This window comes from Myiozetetes cayanensis, unplaced genomic scaffold (assembly GCF_022539395.1).
Source record: "Myiozetetes cayanensis isolate MyiCay16 unplaced genomic scaffold, myiCay2020 scf1, whole genome shotgun sequence".
Taxonomy (NCBI): domain Eukaryota; kingdom Metazoa; phylum Chordata; class Aves; order Passeriformes; family Tyrannidae; genus Myiozetetes; species Myiozetetes cayanensis.
In genome coordinates this window covers 87243061-87259389 of record NW_026086604.1, presented here as the reverse complement: position 1 = coordinate 87259389, position 16329 = coordinate 87243061, and the positions used below count along the sequence as shown (strand labels likewise).

The following is a 16329-nucleotide window of genomic DNA, read 5'->3' as shown; positions in this document are numbered from 1 at the left end:
GGTACCCATGGAAGAGAACTCAATCATCTGGACAGATCTGTCACAACTGCTTGGACTTCTGGAATAAGTGAGAGCTACTTAGAAATCCATCCTCGCACACTAAGAAGTGAACAGCTATGCTGAGGATCTGAAAATGATGACACAGGGGAATAAACAGCTTCATCCTCAAATTCCACATGTTGCATCTCCAGCTGCAGGCAAGAAACTGGAAAAGCTCTTCAAGGAATGTGGAAGTGATGGAGTGAGAAAGTATAGTAACTTGGCAAATGACAGACTCAAATAGGCGCTAAATAGATTTTAACATATACCCTTCAACTCAAGTGGATACTCCAAATAGAGTACTCACTATCAGAACTGGTAAACTGCAAGTGACTAACACAATGCATTGATCTGAAACTTAACTAATGTAATATTCCTTTCTGCTATTTACATTGCCTTGTCTGAAGGTGAGATTAGGAGTGCAGCAACAAAAAGAGCCACCAGAACACAGATCCTCCTGGTCCGTGCTATGGAACACAGACTTTGAAGGAAAGGTGGTGTTCAAGATGCAAATATTGCCATGATTCTTCTGAGTAAAGTCAGCTGCAATTGTTGAGGTAGCACGTTCAAAGTCTTGAATCCCCAATAAGAGAGGTTGAAAACATGCTTCTCCTTGAAGATGAGATAGAGATGATGCCATGTCTGGGAAGAGATGAGGAGAAGAGACTGGGAGATGCCTGCATGCCCTTAGAGGGACTGGAAGTCCAACTTCAGAATGTATTTGTTATACTTGCAAAGACAATCAGTAACCTGTTTAAAATTTTACTTACTGAAAAAATAGATCCAGTCAGTCTACCCATCTCCCCATCTCCTGTATGTGCTTCTGCATTTTGGCTGGGATAGTTAATTTTCTTCACAGGGGCTAGTATGGGGTTGTGTTTCGTATCTGTGCTGAAAACATGGTTGATAACACAGGGATGTTTTCATTACTGCTGAGCAGGGTTTATACAGTATCAAGCCCTTTTCTGCTCCTCACATCATCTCACCAGCGAGAGGGCTGGGGATTCACAAGGAGTTGGGAGGTGACACAGCCAGGACAGCTGACCCCAGCTGACTCAAGGGATATTCCAGATTATATGGTGTCATGCCCAGCAATAAAACTGGGGGAATAAGAAAGAAAGAGGGGGACACTTGGAGTGATGGCATTTGTCACTGTTACACATGATGGACTTCTGTTTTCCTGGAGATGGACAAACACCTGCCTGCTGATAGGAAGTGGTCAATGAATTCCTTGTTTGCTTTGCTTGTGTGCGTGGCTTTTGCTTTACCTATTAAGCTGTCTTTATCTCAATTCATGAGTGTTCACACTTTTATAATCTTCCAATTCCCTTCCCTATCCCACCAGAGGGGAGTAAGCGAGCAGTTGCACGGTGCTTAGTTGCTGGTTGGGGTTAAACCATGACATGGCAGAAAGTCAAAAACTTGATTAAGCAAGTGCAGCAGCTTATTCAGGGGGATGAATTCATACCTGACAAACAAAACAAAACAAAAAAAACAGGACAGCCTGCAAGTCTAAACTCCAATAACGGTGAGAAACACATGCATGCCTCCAGTCCATCCCAGACCACCATATACTCTGCAGACAAAGCAACAGCCATGAATGAGAAGGAGAAAATCCATCTTCCATCTGATCTAGAAACTTATCACTGACCCTTTTGGCTGTGACAAGGCAAGAAGTAGTTAACTGAAATGAAGTAGTTGAGTCCTAACAGCATGAAAGACTCCAGGATTGGAGAGCAATACTGAATATATATCAGGTCCTGTGACAGTTCTTCTGGGGACCCGTCATACATTTTCTGACAAATCTTGGTGCTGCTAGAGTTTGTCACCAACTTTAGTTCCCTAAACAGCTCCAGAAGCAGAGAGAGAGATTTAGGTGGCAGTCCTAACATTGCTGACACCAGGAAATAAGCAAGTTAGTTCTACTAGTCCTAGAGAATGCAATGAAAGGGGTGGTGGAACTGATGTACCCAGGACTCACACTGCTGTGACAGGTAGAGAACTGCTGCAATGGATGAAGAAAGAAACAAATGCTTACAGCACTTCAGTGGCTGGACTGTTTCTGGGGATCACCAAATCAGAAGCCTCTGTGGCAATTAATCACAAAGATCTGAGAGTACTCAGCTTTACCAGTCTGGAAAGGAGACTTCCTTGGTATGGCTTTCTTAGTAGGATGGTCAGCAGAAGATCAAAGATAAAGCAGGTGGAGTCATCTGACTGCTTTCCACCCCACAACACCCACTGGGCCCCACACCGGTGAAAACTTTCATTGTCTTCTCAAGGAGAAATATTCCATAGTTCAAGCTCACCATCCCTTCCAAGTTTTAAAGGACATCAAATGGCGTAAGACCTTCTCTATCACACTAATTAAACCCTGTACATGTGCCAAAAGATGAAATTCAGCCTCAAAGTAGGGGCACACATAGGGTGTAAAACAGCCTTGGAAGAGAGCACCAAAGATAAAGCAAAGCACAGCTTCTACTGAAAACTCAAGAGTATCGATTGGGCAGGAGACAGAAAATGAAAGGAATGACCTGAGAATTAGCCACCTTTCACACACTGAGCAAGAAGCTGAACACAGCCCCTAAAGTAACATGTTTCTGGTCTCAAGTGGCCATTTGAATCAAAGCCATTTGAATATCCATAATCTGAATATATTTGCAGACTATTACTCCAAAAAAACCCAAACAAACAGGACTTTCAGTTGCAGCCTCATACTAAATAACAAAAATCTGCAAACTTGCAAACTATACCTGCTCATTTACTGAGTCCTCTGCAACTGAGTTCTATTCCAATTTGCACTTAGTTTGATTACTATAGCTAACAGCAAAATGAGGTGTTACATATCTTTTTGTAGTTTATTAAATTTAACTTAAATCCCACACATGTATAAAGTTATGACTGATCAGTGCACAATGCTACTCAGCAGAAACTCAGCATGATTAAACGTGTGAAAAATTTCTCCCTGCAAATATGTTGTGCCACTGACAACTCTGACAGAGCAGTTGTTAACTTATGATTAAGTCCACAAAATTACATTTCTTAATCATTTCAAATAGGGAATAAACAAATCCAAAGTGATCTAGATGAACTGAAAACCAAAATAAATTAACAAAAAGGAAAAATATACAATCATACTTCACATGAATCTGTACACACTGGACTGTGATTTAAAATAACTTACATGGATATGTGCATATTTTTATTTACTTGTTTAGCTTAAAACAGATTTTCCTTTTTCAGTGGCCTTCAGACTCTAAAACTTCAAATAAAAAATTTATTTACTTCATGTTACCAAGAACTTGATCTATTCAGACATTTAAGAAACTAAAAAAACCCACAACAGCACAGAACATTTTTAATTTGAAAAGAGTAAGCTTATTATCTCAGTTATTTCTATATCTGTTTTCACCGTAAACATTTATTTTTCTATTGCCAGCCATAAGAATTTAGGTTAGAAGCCAAAAATTAAGCCAAATCTCTGATTCTGAGATGCTGGGTACTACCACATAAACCTTTGTAACCCCATCCCTTTCAGAGTACACTCTTAAACTTACACTAGAGAATTTTTCTTCCTTTATGCAAAGATGTTACTGGGCCACACATCAGAACAAGCGCCTGAAAGCAGAGGTTAGCTCATCTTTAGCTTGAACATGTCCATCAAAAAAAATTATCCAGAGCAATATTACTTCTGCAAGGCCAACAGCAACAACAGACATCTATAATTTAAGTGCCAAGTTTTTTACATTTGGATGACAATACCACTTATCCATGATCCACTAAACAGAAATATGTAAGAACTATTTAGCAGAATGCCTAGTTTGTAAAAAGCCTCTGTAAACATTTGAAGGACTGCTACTACTATCTAGCAACTCATGTTTTTTCTCTTCCACCTTTTACAAATACATAGAGTAACATCACAGTCCTGGTACCCAGACAAGACAGTTTGTATTAAACCTTCCCTTGAAAAACGAAACCACTTAGGAGCTTGGCGAAAAGAAAGCTGAGCTAGGTATGTACAAGATTTATAAAATCACAAAGGCAGTAGATAAGGTGAGTGTACAACTGCTATTTAACAAATTGCACAGCGCTTGAACCAGGGGACATCTGCTGAAAACTAAAGAAAAATTGGAAATTGAGGAGGAAAGATAAAATCGTGTACTTTTCATGTGATTGCTAACGAATACTGCAGTTTGCTGCCAGAAAATGCTGGATGCAAACAGCATTTAAGCAAACGTATTCAGGGATAACAGCTCCATAAATGTCTAGATACTAAAGGGATGAGGAAGACATCCCTAAATCCTGTATCTGTGGACATCATAAGGGGAACAGACTAAAGAAGTGGTCAGGCTTATGCGCTGTCCTTAAACAGTATGTCCCCATTGTCATTTGGAGGCCAAACACTGGATCAGAGAGACCCTGCTGAGACCCTCTTGGGTATTTCTTCTGCTCTCCAATCTTCAAAACGTTTTGAAGTTCATTGTTTCAAAAGATAATTAACCTTCAAGGATAAAGCACCAACAATTTACAACATTGTTCACAGATATGTCACAGGCCAGATGGGCAGCTTGCTCCCATGAAAGGTGACTACCTACCCAGAACAAGCCAAAGCACTGACACAGGGTACTGTTAGAGTAAAATATCTCATGCCAAATCCAGTAGCCCAAGAGAAGTAGGGCTGCTGCTGCTCTATGCCCCCAGTCCAATCAGTAGCAAGGCTGAAAATGTATTCCCAACAGGGACCCATACAGAGAGTAAACATATACATCTGGCTACATACGGTATGTGCACTACGTACATATATATGGCTGGACATACAGATCACAGACAGACACTCTGAGCACTCCTACCTCATGTTGCTCCCTGATCTGGCTAAGCAGGACTGAAGTCCATTAATGGAAATATATCTTTGTGTCCAAGGTGGATCTCACCAGCAGCTGGGCTCAGAAACTCAGTCTGCCCAGTAGCCAGCCTTGGATCCCAGTTTCCCCAGTTGCTGTACCTGGACACATCAGCCCTCAAGGAAGCAGCCCCAGTTGCTGATATAGACCATTGCACAAGCAGCTGGACCTGTTCAGGACTCCCTGATCCCTACAGATCTTCTCCCATGCTCTTGTCCCTATAGACCAGCAGCCACTCTGAACCCAGAGATGGCCCTCAGGGACCTCCAGACCCATCCCAGCCCCCAGCCCACGTTACCTACTCACTAACTCACCCTCATTATCTTTTCCAGCAATCACACCCATATTCACCCCAGTTGCTGCACCACAGACAACCCCCTCTACATCCATACACCCAGGGAGTAAAAGCACCCTTACTGGAGAACAACTGAAGGTGGAGTTATTGAGGAGACGGGACAGATTGTGCAGGTCAGGAGCAGAATGTGGCCAGCCACAGTCCTGGCCAGCCCCTGCTGTCATGCAAACCAATCTTTTATTCAGTTATCTACTCTACTTCCCACATTTGTTCCTTCCCATATCACCCAAATCCCTGACTCTCTCCACCTTTGGTTCATCTCCTAGACATTCCATAGTATGTCCCATGCAATTCCCTAAAGCTTTCCCCCTGCATCCCCCAATGTGTCCCAGACCCCCAGCTAGCAACACTCTTAGCCCAAAAAGTGAACTGGGGCACTGCTCCCTTATTGCACATGGTGATGGGTTTCGCTCCTGGATGCTGGGCTAAGACTCTGCAGGGACAGGCCCTGGGAGGAGACCGAACAGTATGTCCCTTTCTCTGAGTCCTTAATCTGGGTTTCTGCCTGCCCCTGGGCTCCTCTGGGTTGTGCAGATGGACCTCTCATGGCTTGTCCATGATGGGCCTGGTACTAGCTTGGCAAAGTTCTGTTTGGGCTCCTCACTCTGTGTCTGGGCATCTCTGTGGATTTGAAGATGAGCTTTATCACAGAAGCAAACAGGTACCACTGCAGTCAACTTGCCTTGAAATGCAACGACTTCCCGCCAGCTTTCAGAGCTCTAACACACAGATTAAATCTGCCACAGGTCACCTGTTTTTTAAAATGAGCTGTGATGATCAGCTCCCCTTCAGCATCTGTTAGCAATCATCACATATTGCTCACCATGAACCAAATATGGTTATTAATGATCAGGTAAATCATATAACAAATGAGGAGTTAGCACAGGCTGTAGTTGGTAAGTGCACATCCCTAACACTACAGCTTCAGTAATTTCATCAAGGTCAGGGCAGCTACTTGAGTGGTTAAAACAAAGCCTTTGTGTCTCAGCAGAATTGGGGCCTTACACATAGAGCTCCTGATCTGCAGACAGATATGCCTTGGGCCTCATTCAGGGCCCAGCCCGGTGGAGTCTTTTCACTGACACAGGCAGGCTTTGGAGCAGCCTCTAGGATCACAATGCATTGGTTTTTTTCAATTTCATTTTTTTGGGGTTTGTTTATTACCTCTCTGTTGCTCTTCTGTTCCATTAAGTTGCTTTTGTGCTTCTTCAATTTTGTCTGCAAGAAAGAGAAGTCGTTATTAAAATACATACATAAACCATGCAAGATTTTAGTAAGTCATTTACTGCAATCCATCATGAAATATCTGCTTATATTTAGGAGTGATACCATTCATGTGTAAATATGTGATACATTATGAGTGATACAGCCATATAAAATTTTATCATGTTTTACCAGGGAGGCTATTGACATGGTAAATTATATGGAACTGATGAAAGAGAAGCACTGGCATCGGATCTGCAGTCAACAGCTAATCCCACCGTGGCTTTGTACCATCTATAAAAATGTATGCAGTCAGGGGACTCTCTGGAATAGGTATTATGGTGCATTACAGAGTATTTTAATACATTTCTAAAAAATGCTGTTAGAACAAGACAATGTGGCATTAAACACACTGATAGAAACAGCAAACAGGATTTGCTAAGTGAAGCAATGGAGCCAATACTGTCACACAGGGATAGGAGGGGGGTGAGCAGCAGCCCCAACCTTACTCCTCTGTGAAATTACAGGAAATTCCCATACACACAGGAGGAGCAAAAAGAAGCCTTGAGTCTTTACTTTCTCCCTGCCTTCACAGTTCACTTGCTGCCCCCCACACACATTGCTGTTGGAATGAGAATTGTGCTTCTCCTGCTGTTGCATAGAAGGCACAGAAGGTTCTGCAGGAAGAGGGGACCTCATTCTGCACGTGCATGTGCTTGCATGTGCAGAACAAGAAACAAGGGGCAACTAGAATAAATTAAAAATTGACACCTATTTCTTTTTGGTAGCAAACAGTCCTCTGAGTGGTTTCAGGATTAGAAGCTGTGTTGATAAGAAGTAGTGGCGCTGGGAGAGGCTGAGCTCTACATCAAACTATGGTCTGACCAATCTAGATCTGAACTTGAAACATGGCTTTCAGATATAACTGACGATTTTCCAAAATACCTAGGAAAACCTTTTTCTCTTCTATTATCTTTTTTTTTTTCCCCTTGGTGGGGGCAGTTTTTATTAACAGAATGTAACTGGATTCATCCTAAACCTCTCCAACTCTACTGGTACAAGTCAAGTAACACCAGACTTTATGGCTGCCATGCACTGACAGAGGACAAGAGCTCTGTGAAGTCCTCAACCTCTTTCTTCACGAACACTGAGGCTTTACCCACCCTTCCTATACAACACAAGGTTTCTCTTAAAATGGTCCTTTCTTCAACACACTTCTAAATCAGTGGGTTTAAATGACTTCTCTATTATTTATCAGTTGAATCACTCAAGCATGTTGGAACCATTTGTTCACAGCTGAAGTCTGAATTTGTTTCCCAATTATTTTCTCAGTAGAACTAAATAATTATAACTGAATCAAACTCTTCTTGAAGGTGTTAAGACTGAGTTTTGTTGAGCAGTTCTGCGTTTCTGTTTTTCAGAAAAGTACTAGGTTTTCTTCCTTACTAAAGCTCAGTAATTTCTCTGTACATTGTCCCAGAGAATTAACCAAAACATCTCACAAGGAGGTTAACAGGGCAGACTCTCAGAGCTTCTAATGAAAAAGACTACCACTGCAGTTTTAAAAGCCAAACTTCTTCCTGCTTCCTCTGAGGTTAGCGAGACATACATACATACATATTTAAAGGGAAGTTTTATCACAGTTTCTTTTGTACTGACTTACTGGCTGCTGAAGACAAAAACAAACAACTCCAAAAGAGAACAACCCTTCACCAGCTCTTTCCCAAGCCAGTTATGCAGCCTCACTTTAAACACTGAAGACATGATATTTAACACCTTCCTGTATTTTAGCTACTGCTGAAATACTAGATGCATCAATACATTTTTGTATAGAAAGGGCCAAATAAGTGGTAAATAACCACTTCTAACAAAATAAGAGGAAATGTAAACAAAGCATCTTTTATACACATGTGCCACTAATGTTATCAGAGAAAAATGTATCTAACAATGCTATTCTGGTTTCCCACAGATTATTCCTTTACAGAAGGGTGATGGAATAAACAACTTAAAAAGTTGCACAACAGTCGATGAAATACATGAATACACAGAAAAAAATAAACATCAACAAATTAACCTGTAAATGAAGCACAAATATTTACCAAAAAGCAACAAGAAATCAAAACCATAGTTTGGCTCTCATACTCACTTCCTCTCTGTTTAGAAGTACATCTAACATGCAATATACAGTGTTTCTGCCTTCAGAGGATGTAAAAGATTTGTCATCAAAACTAAAGTAGACAGGCAACTGGAGTTTCATAATTAAAATAATTATCTGCATATTTCACATAAATGCTACAAGAAATATATGCATTTAAATTCACAATCATCCTACTTTATAAAGAATTTTAGAACCATGCTACATTAGACTGCCAGAAAGATTAAATGTTTTGATCTCCTTAGCTGAATTCTCTTTCTCTTAGTGGAAAAAAAATCAGTTCCTATCAGTAATTCCCAGCCACTTCTTTGTCAGACTGTAATCCCAAACAAAGAACCACAGATAGCAGAAATAATAGCTAGGTAAACATGTGCTTGGTACACAGCCAGAAAGTCTCCTATACTTCCTACATCTCCTCATACATTTTCCCCAATGAGTTACATTTGCAGCCTTTATGTTTCCACACCTATAGAGGTGTCCCTGTGCAGAACAGTTTTGAGCACTGAGAACACTGAAAAAACTCAAATGGTGCTGGAAGCCAAGAGCAATGACTCGGACTGTAAATGAGGCATGGGTATTAACATCAGTCTAAGGCTAAATGTTTTATTGAAGGCCTACATGCTCATAATGGCCGGTATCACACAGATACTTGCTCTGGTTATTGCACCAAGGCACGTTTAAACCATTGTAAAAAAACCGTGACAGCTGCTTCCCAGCCTGCTGCATTTCACAGCTACGGATCCTATACAGGCAACTGCCTTACAAACCGCTGTGTTTCAGGCTGGAGGGAAGAACTGGCTTATCCCTAGGGGCCATGGAGCAGGTGGTAAGAGCAGGCTTGGAGCCAAGTACCCCACCAACACCAAAAGGCAGCCTCCCCAGGTCTTCTGCCAGCTCACATGTACGCCAGCAATAACCTGGTAACTACATCAAATTTATATTATCCAGTCATCTCCTTCTCTTGTGTGTCATTAAATTAGCTGTATGTCAAACATCTTAAGTAAGATTATTTCAGACAACATACCATATTCTTTCATAATTATATTATAGGTGCCCTAATGGTACATACCTTTGAAAACTCTCTATAAGCAAAAATACATCACACAAAAATCATCTGCAAAGCCCAAGAGGAACTGAAAACTGACGAGTCCTCTATTATTCGGAACTAACATTATCCAATCCAATACTTACTTGGTTTTGTATTATTTCAGAATTAAACCTGTGATACTGTCTAACCTCTAAATTTTACAAAGGTAGCATTTCTTTATCACCGGAACATTATTTACTTCTATTAGAATAAGAGAAAGCAGCTTAATTAATGGAAATTTCCAATATACGGTAGGTATGGCACCCTCTTTATCTCCTACAAATGCCAGAATAGTACATATCTCGACCACTTTACTGTAAGAGCAGTCCTAACGTCCCCCACCTTCAGCAGACAGCCTTCTGGAGCAGCACACATCTAGAAGCAAATGACAGCGACAGACACACTCTCATTTAAGATGGGTCACTTCTCACCAAGTGCTTAGTAGAGGGGAAAAGTGGAGCCACAATGAAAGGGGAAATCATCATATGCATCACTGTATAGAAAGGAGATTCCACTTGACAGCAGTGTAACAAGCCAGCTCTTGTGGTTATCCCAGGCAGGTGCATGCCACAAAAATGCAAATCACATGTAACCTCATGTTGTATTTATATATATGTAATATATACACACGCACACATACCTGCATGTGTGTAAAAGAAAATGAACAACATGTGTGCAATGGTTTTTCTTGCTGCAGCATTAAACCTTTTCATGTTGTTCTCTGACACAGCTCTCCCAGTAGGTATCTGCTGTGTGGAAATATCATCAAATTCCTTGAGGTTTTAAATATATAATGTAACTGTGCTTTTTAGGAATGCAAGGAAGGAGACTGGCAGTCTGGCAGTAAAATACGCATCTTGTTTTACACACCTCCTACTGTGATAGATCATTAAATAGATACCAACAATCTGAGTTAGATATGATGGTGCTGTGGTGAGTTTTTAAACCAAAAAATAAACCAGACTTTTCAACAGCTTTACATTCTCTGGTTTTGGTCTTCACTGAAAGATATAACCTCACAGATTTTAATTAATTCACAAATAAAATATAGGCTATAGGTTTTTTTTTAATATATCATATCAATGTATATCAACTTAACATGTATACATGCATTAGAAATGCATTAAGAATTTTAAAAAATATTTTAAAGGCCTTATTTATATGGTGAGTTCAGGAAAGAAAATAAAGGTTAGGAATTTCAGCCAGGAAAGCAGAAATACTGAAAAGTGTGAGGTTTGCAAAATATGAAACCAGTAACTTCTGACAAAAATTTAAGCTGGAGCAAAATAAATTGTCCAGTTGTGGGTTTTGTTTTGGGTTTTTTATCAGTCCCCACGCCAGCGTTCATGATATGATTTGGTCCTGCTGAACAAGTTGCCTCATACAGTGACAACACAGCGAGGAACGAAGAAGCAGTCACTGAGGAAGACCTACTTACAAGCCACCAGGAAAGTTTGCATGGGAGTGGTGGGTGAGAAAAGTTCAGTAAGCTTTTGCCAACCGCCCAAACATGAATATTTTTCATTGCACATATTTACATGTGTCTGTATCAGTGTAAAAAGGGGATTTTTTTGACTCCTTGTTGAAGAGCTACAACTAGTGCTCTAAAACAATAAAGGGGGCTCTGGCTTTCAGCGTTTGTGGTTTTGGGGTGTTTGGGGTTTTTTTTGGTTTTTGTTTGTTTGTTTTTCTGTGTGTTTTTTTTTTTTAAATCACACATACTCTGTTTATGGATAACTGGAAAATTAGTAGATTTAAACCATACTGGACACTGAGAACATCAAAACTTAAACATACAAGCTTATATCTTGCCCGAAAGACTAGGGTTGTATGTTCAAATACTTAACCAAAACAGCTGGGAAGAAAATATCAGCATATTTTTTCCCCTTAGTTAAGAGACAAGAACAATTCTCAGGCCTTAGGCCTGAGTCATCATAAAAATACCTCCTTTGCAAAACAGTTTCAGATGGCAACAGTTTTTCTTCTTGTTTTGTCAAAAATCATGCTTTCTTGTATCTTACTGCATTAGAAGACATTTGAAAAGTAATTTTGAAAATAATTTTGCATGGTTTTTAGACAGAGACAAAGGAAGATATCCCTTTAATTATTTTTTCTTGCATTGATCATCCAGATCAGGAGCAGAAAAGAAAACCACACTGACGAAATATTCTTCAGATGAAGTGCATTAATGTAATCAGTCTGTATGCACTGGGCAGTGCTACTGGAAAACAATTGCCAGTGGGTTTTTATTTGGGGGAGAGAGGGTGTGCACTGAGAAAAACACTGATGAAAGTTTAAAACACTGCATTTTCCATCGCTACTTAAATTCACAGAGCAAGTGAAAAGAGACCAAGACCCTGAAATCTGCCAGGCTAAAATGTCAGTAAAGTGGTTCATATTTCATCTGATGAGAAGTGTGCCTGAAAGCACTTAATATTAAATAAATTAAACAAACAAATAAAAAAATAAATAACCTGAGCATCAGACAGGTGGTGCAGAGCAGCCCCATAAAATCACAGAACACCTTGGGTTGGAAGGGACCTTAGAGACCGTATAATTCTAACCACCCCAGCCACAGGTAGGGTCACCTTCCCCTAGACCAGGTTGCTCAAAGCCCCAGCCAACCTGGCCTAGAACACCTCCAGGTGCTCAGATCTGACATTTCACACCTCCCCCAGAGGGAAGATCCATGCAACGAGTACCAGTTCTCATGCAGTGCAGGCAGAGGCAGGGCAGGAAGGAAGGGCAGCCCTGCGAAGCCCATAAATGACGTATGAAGGTGATGCAAGCTTGGAGCGTTTCCCAGATGGCAGGTTTCCATGGCAGTGTTTAATCCCCAAGGCACCCTGCCTGCAGCTGGAGAGTACCCACCTGGGACTGGAGGGGATGCAGAAGCGCCCACGCCCCACAGCAAGGGGGCTGTGATGCTTGTCTTTTCCCTTTTGCTAGGAGGAGGAAAGGCTCTTTGCAACTTGCTAAAACAAGAACGCCATAGGCCGAGTGTATTTTGGTTAACTGAGATGAATCCCAAAACTTCCTTAAACCAGCTAATAAAGAAAAATAAGAAAGTGAAAAAAAAAAAAAAAACCCAACCAAAAAAACCCACCAAAACCTGGGAGTCTTGTCTGTACAAGGCACCCATTAGGTTAATTGAGGGGTGGTGCAGCCGGTGGGATGCTGCCTCTTGCCTGTTTCTCGGTAGGAGCAGAGGCTCGGCAGGCCCCTGCATGCAGGCGGCCCCGCACAGTGGGACAGCCTCCAAGCCTGAAACCCAGGCAGAGCAGCCGGGGTCCCAACTGCACCCTGGGGATGGCAGCACTGTCCCTCGCTGCTGAAGGCAGGGACCCTGTAGCCGGAAGGTGCAAGGGCTGGCGGATCTGAGGATGCCTTCGATGGCCCCAAGTTCCCACTGCTGCCTATGAACACCTAGAAAGCTGGTAAACATCAGCAAGAAGATATTTCACAAAACGCATTGGATGAGGCACTGTTCTCACTCAGATTTAAATCTAGCTTTAATTAGAAACCACTTTTCTGTCCCCATTCATTTTCCTTTTCCAATTTAATGAGGAACACTTAAGATTGAAAGAGATAGATAAGGAAAGACAGACCCTTCATCTTCTTTGTAATTTTATAGTGTGGGAGTTCGACATTTTTTGGCCTATGGTTTATTTTGTAGTTTCTCCTTTCCAGTTTAGGGCCTAGAGAACCACAGCACTATGGCTTAATGGGTTGCCAAATGCTGAGCCTGATCACTGGCAGTGTGGATGTCTGCAGCCTACCAAAAACGCAAGTGAAAGAGATTAAATCTCAAGTCTGTTAGATGCTACTGGGTTTGAAGATTGTTTGTACAGCTGAAAGAGAGAGGGAAAAAAGGACATCTTAAAAATTATATAAATTCAAAATTCTTAGCAACTAGCAGGGTGATGCAGGAGCAGTTGTCATATTAAAAACTATCAACTACCTTTTAAAACATCTAAAATGAGATTTTTAACATCTTAAAATGTTCTACTAGTCATTATAACCTTGCCTAATGACCTGTTTGATGAGTTTTTCAGAAAAAATTGATGCATTTTCATTTTAATGTCAACTTTGAATGCTCATCATACTCCCTGCCATATATAATTATTTGCATTTAAAAATGAAGAACCCATGACAGATACTTTACATAACCCCGTTGAAAACAGAAGATAAAATTCCTCCTCTTATTACTCTCCATTTTAAGAAAAAAAGAGGGTTGCAAAAATACAATCTATAATCTCCAGTTTAAATTTGTATCAGCAATGATCTGCTATACTGTATATACAATAAAAACAGTCAATGGAAAGGCTGTATATAAATTAAATATATAATGGCTTTATCCTTGACATCACATATACCACTCAAGCATGGTAAGGGCTCCTAATGAGGTTGACAAGGTGTATGTGCATAAATTACATAAGCACTTTACATCTGAACCCAAACTCTGTCCCTGTGTCATTAATTTATGACTAGGGAGCTTTCAAGCTTTTTCTTGTTTGTTTGTTTACATGATTTGAATTTTTACTGTGAGGCTTTTAAACTCATTAAACACTGAGCACAGCAGGAGTCGGAGGGAAGTGGGGGGAAGAAGTTTTCTGGATGGCTGTTGCCTTACAGAAGGATATAACAAACAAGCAAGGCACCTGTGAGGACAGGCACAGTAGCTGCTAAGCATAAAAATTTCAGAAGCGTAGGTGAAGTATCTTCAGAAATACCTCCTGCCTGGAACCTTCTCATGCTTCACAGTGCAAGGGAAGTACTTTCCACGGCTAGCTCCTTTTTCACCTGCCCCACAAAGCCAGGTGACCTGGCATCCTGTGTGTGCTTCTGAGAGCACCAGCTGAGTCGCCAGAGATAATTCATTTACACATTGTCTCCCTCTGGTACCGAATTACATACACAGGTACTGATTGCATTCCATTTGCATGGAATTATCCATCTAGCCATCTAGCACAATAATTACCCATCGCTATGCTGATGCTGGAGCATTGTTCTGCCCCACTGCCAGATTCCAGCTGCCTACTTAGGACAGGGTGATTATTATCACTAAAATCTGCGTAATAATTATTTAACAGCCTCTAGGGTATTCTCTGTTTGAGGCTTAATTTTAGTTTTCTGGGTTTTTTCCTATTCCTAACTCAACATAGGTGCTAGAAGTTAAAATATTATAGCTCTATTTCACCACCTTCTTCAAGCTGCTGCTATGAGCACCGTCATACCTTCTGCACTGAGACAGGTTTCCTCCCCCAGTAGGTTTACCGGTCTATGATCTGTTGTCTCCAAACAGGAAAAAGGTGTGGTTTTCACTGATTTTTTTTTTTTTTAAGTCTGACAGAGATTAAATAAATGCTAGTGAAATACCTGCAACCGTTAAAAAAAAAAAAAAAACACAAAAAACAAACAACCAACAAACCAACAATGTTTCCACTTACTGGAAACATATGTCAAAATAGTATGTGGAGCCCAAAAGATTTATTTAAATTCTCTATTTTCTCAAATGCAGAACCTAAATCAAACAGTGGAGCCAGCTACTTCCTAGCCAAACTGGGGAAAATGTTTCCATCCATCTTTCTGGTATGCTTTTTCCAAAAGCATTTTTTCTCAACTGCAAAGCTGCTGAAGGGAGGGTTTTCCCAAGACAAAAAGGCACAAAACTGGTTCAACCGGTAGAACAACACTGAGAGTGTTTCATCACCTCAGACAACAGCATAAAGGTTTTCTGCGAGTTCTTCGAGGGGTCAAACTTCTATGTAATTTCTTCTTCTATTTCTGGATTTCCTCAAACAGCACCAAGTTGACAAGGCAGACATAGGGTAAGTAGATACATTCAGCACTAGGAACCTATAGCATCAACAACCCTGTTTAAGCAGAGATTAATTTTCTTAAGCTTAGCATGTACCTCAAAAATTATCTCTTTGCTGAGATCCCAAAATCTTGATAGAAATGGTTTAAATTATTAGATCTTTAATAGGACTTTGAATACTGAAGTTCTTTTAATTACCTGATATTAAGATGGACAATAAATAGTACTGCTAGTTAAGGAAAAAGAAAATTATTGATGACTAATAAAAAATGAAACAAATCAAAAGCCTACAAGTCAAGCCAAAAGCCCAGCCCAACATCTTGGCTTCAGCAGCAGCCGACAGAAGAAGTCAAGGGAAAAGTAAGTCCTGAAGGATTCTGAAGCCATGTTGCTCTGTAGTGAGCCCCAGGAGCTGTGCTTGAACTTCATGCGTCCCAGAGATTATTCCTACATTAGTTTCTCCAAGTGTGCTTTGAATCCATGTCAGCTTTTCACGTCTCTCTTCTTCAAACTGCAGGGTGTCATCTACTTAAATCATTCTTTACACAAAAGCTGTTCAATAGACTTATAACCTCTTCGGCTTTTGCAGTGCTATTTTATCGTCTGTGGAGATGGAAGTGTAGAAGGGAAAGGCAATTAGGAGGAAGGCATCAGAATCGATCCCACTGCTCAAGATGAAGGCACACCACAGATGCTACTCTAACAGATGTGTTTTTCTGTACTACTGCCATCAACATTCCTAATGTTTTATTTGTTTTTTGACAGCTA

At 40.7% G+C, this 16329-nt stretch overlaps 1 protein-coding gene across 10 annotated transcripts in view; it reads right to left on the bottom strand.

Moving 5' to 3' along the window:
* Window positions 1-16329, bottom strand: part of HIVEP1 (HIVEP zinc finger 1) — a 128977-nt gene that overhangs the window by 51912 nt on the left and 60736 nt on the right. For all 10 annotated transcript variants that reach the window (XM_050306767.1, XM_050306846.1, XM_050306683.1 and 7 more), the window contains one exon: window positions 6460-6513. In XM_050306767.1, the coding sequence (XP_050162724.1) occupies window positions 6460-6513 (54 nt within the window). The remainder of the gene's footprint in view (window positions 1-6459; window positions 6514-16329) is intronic.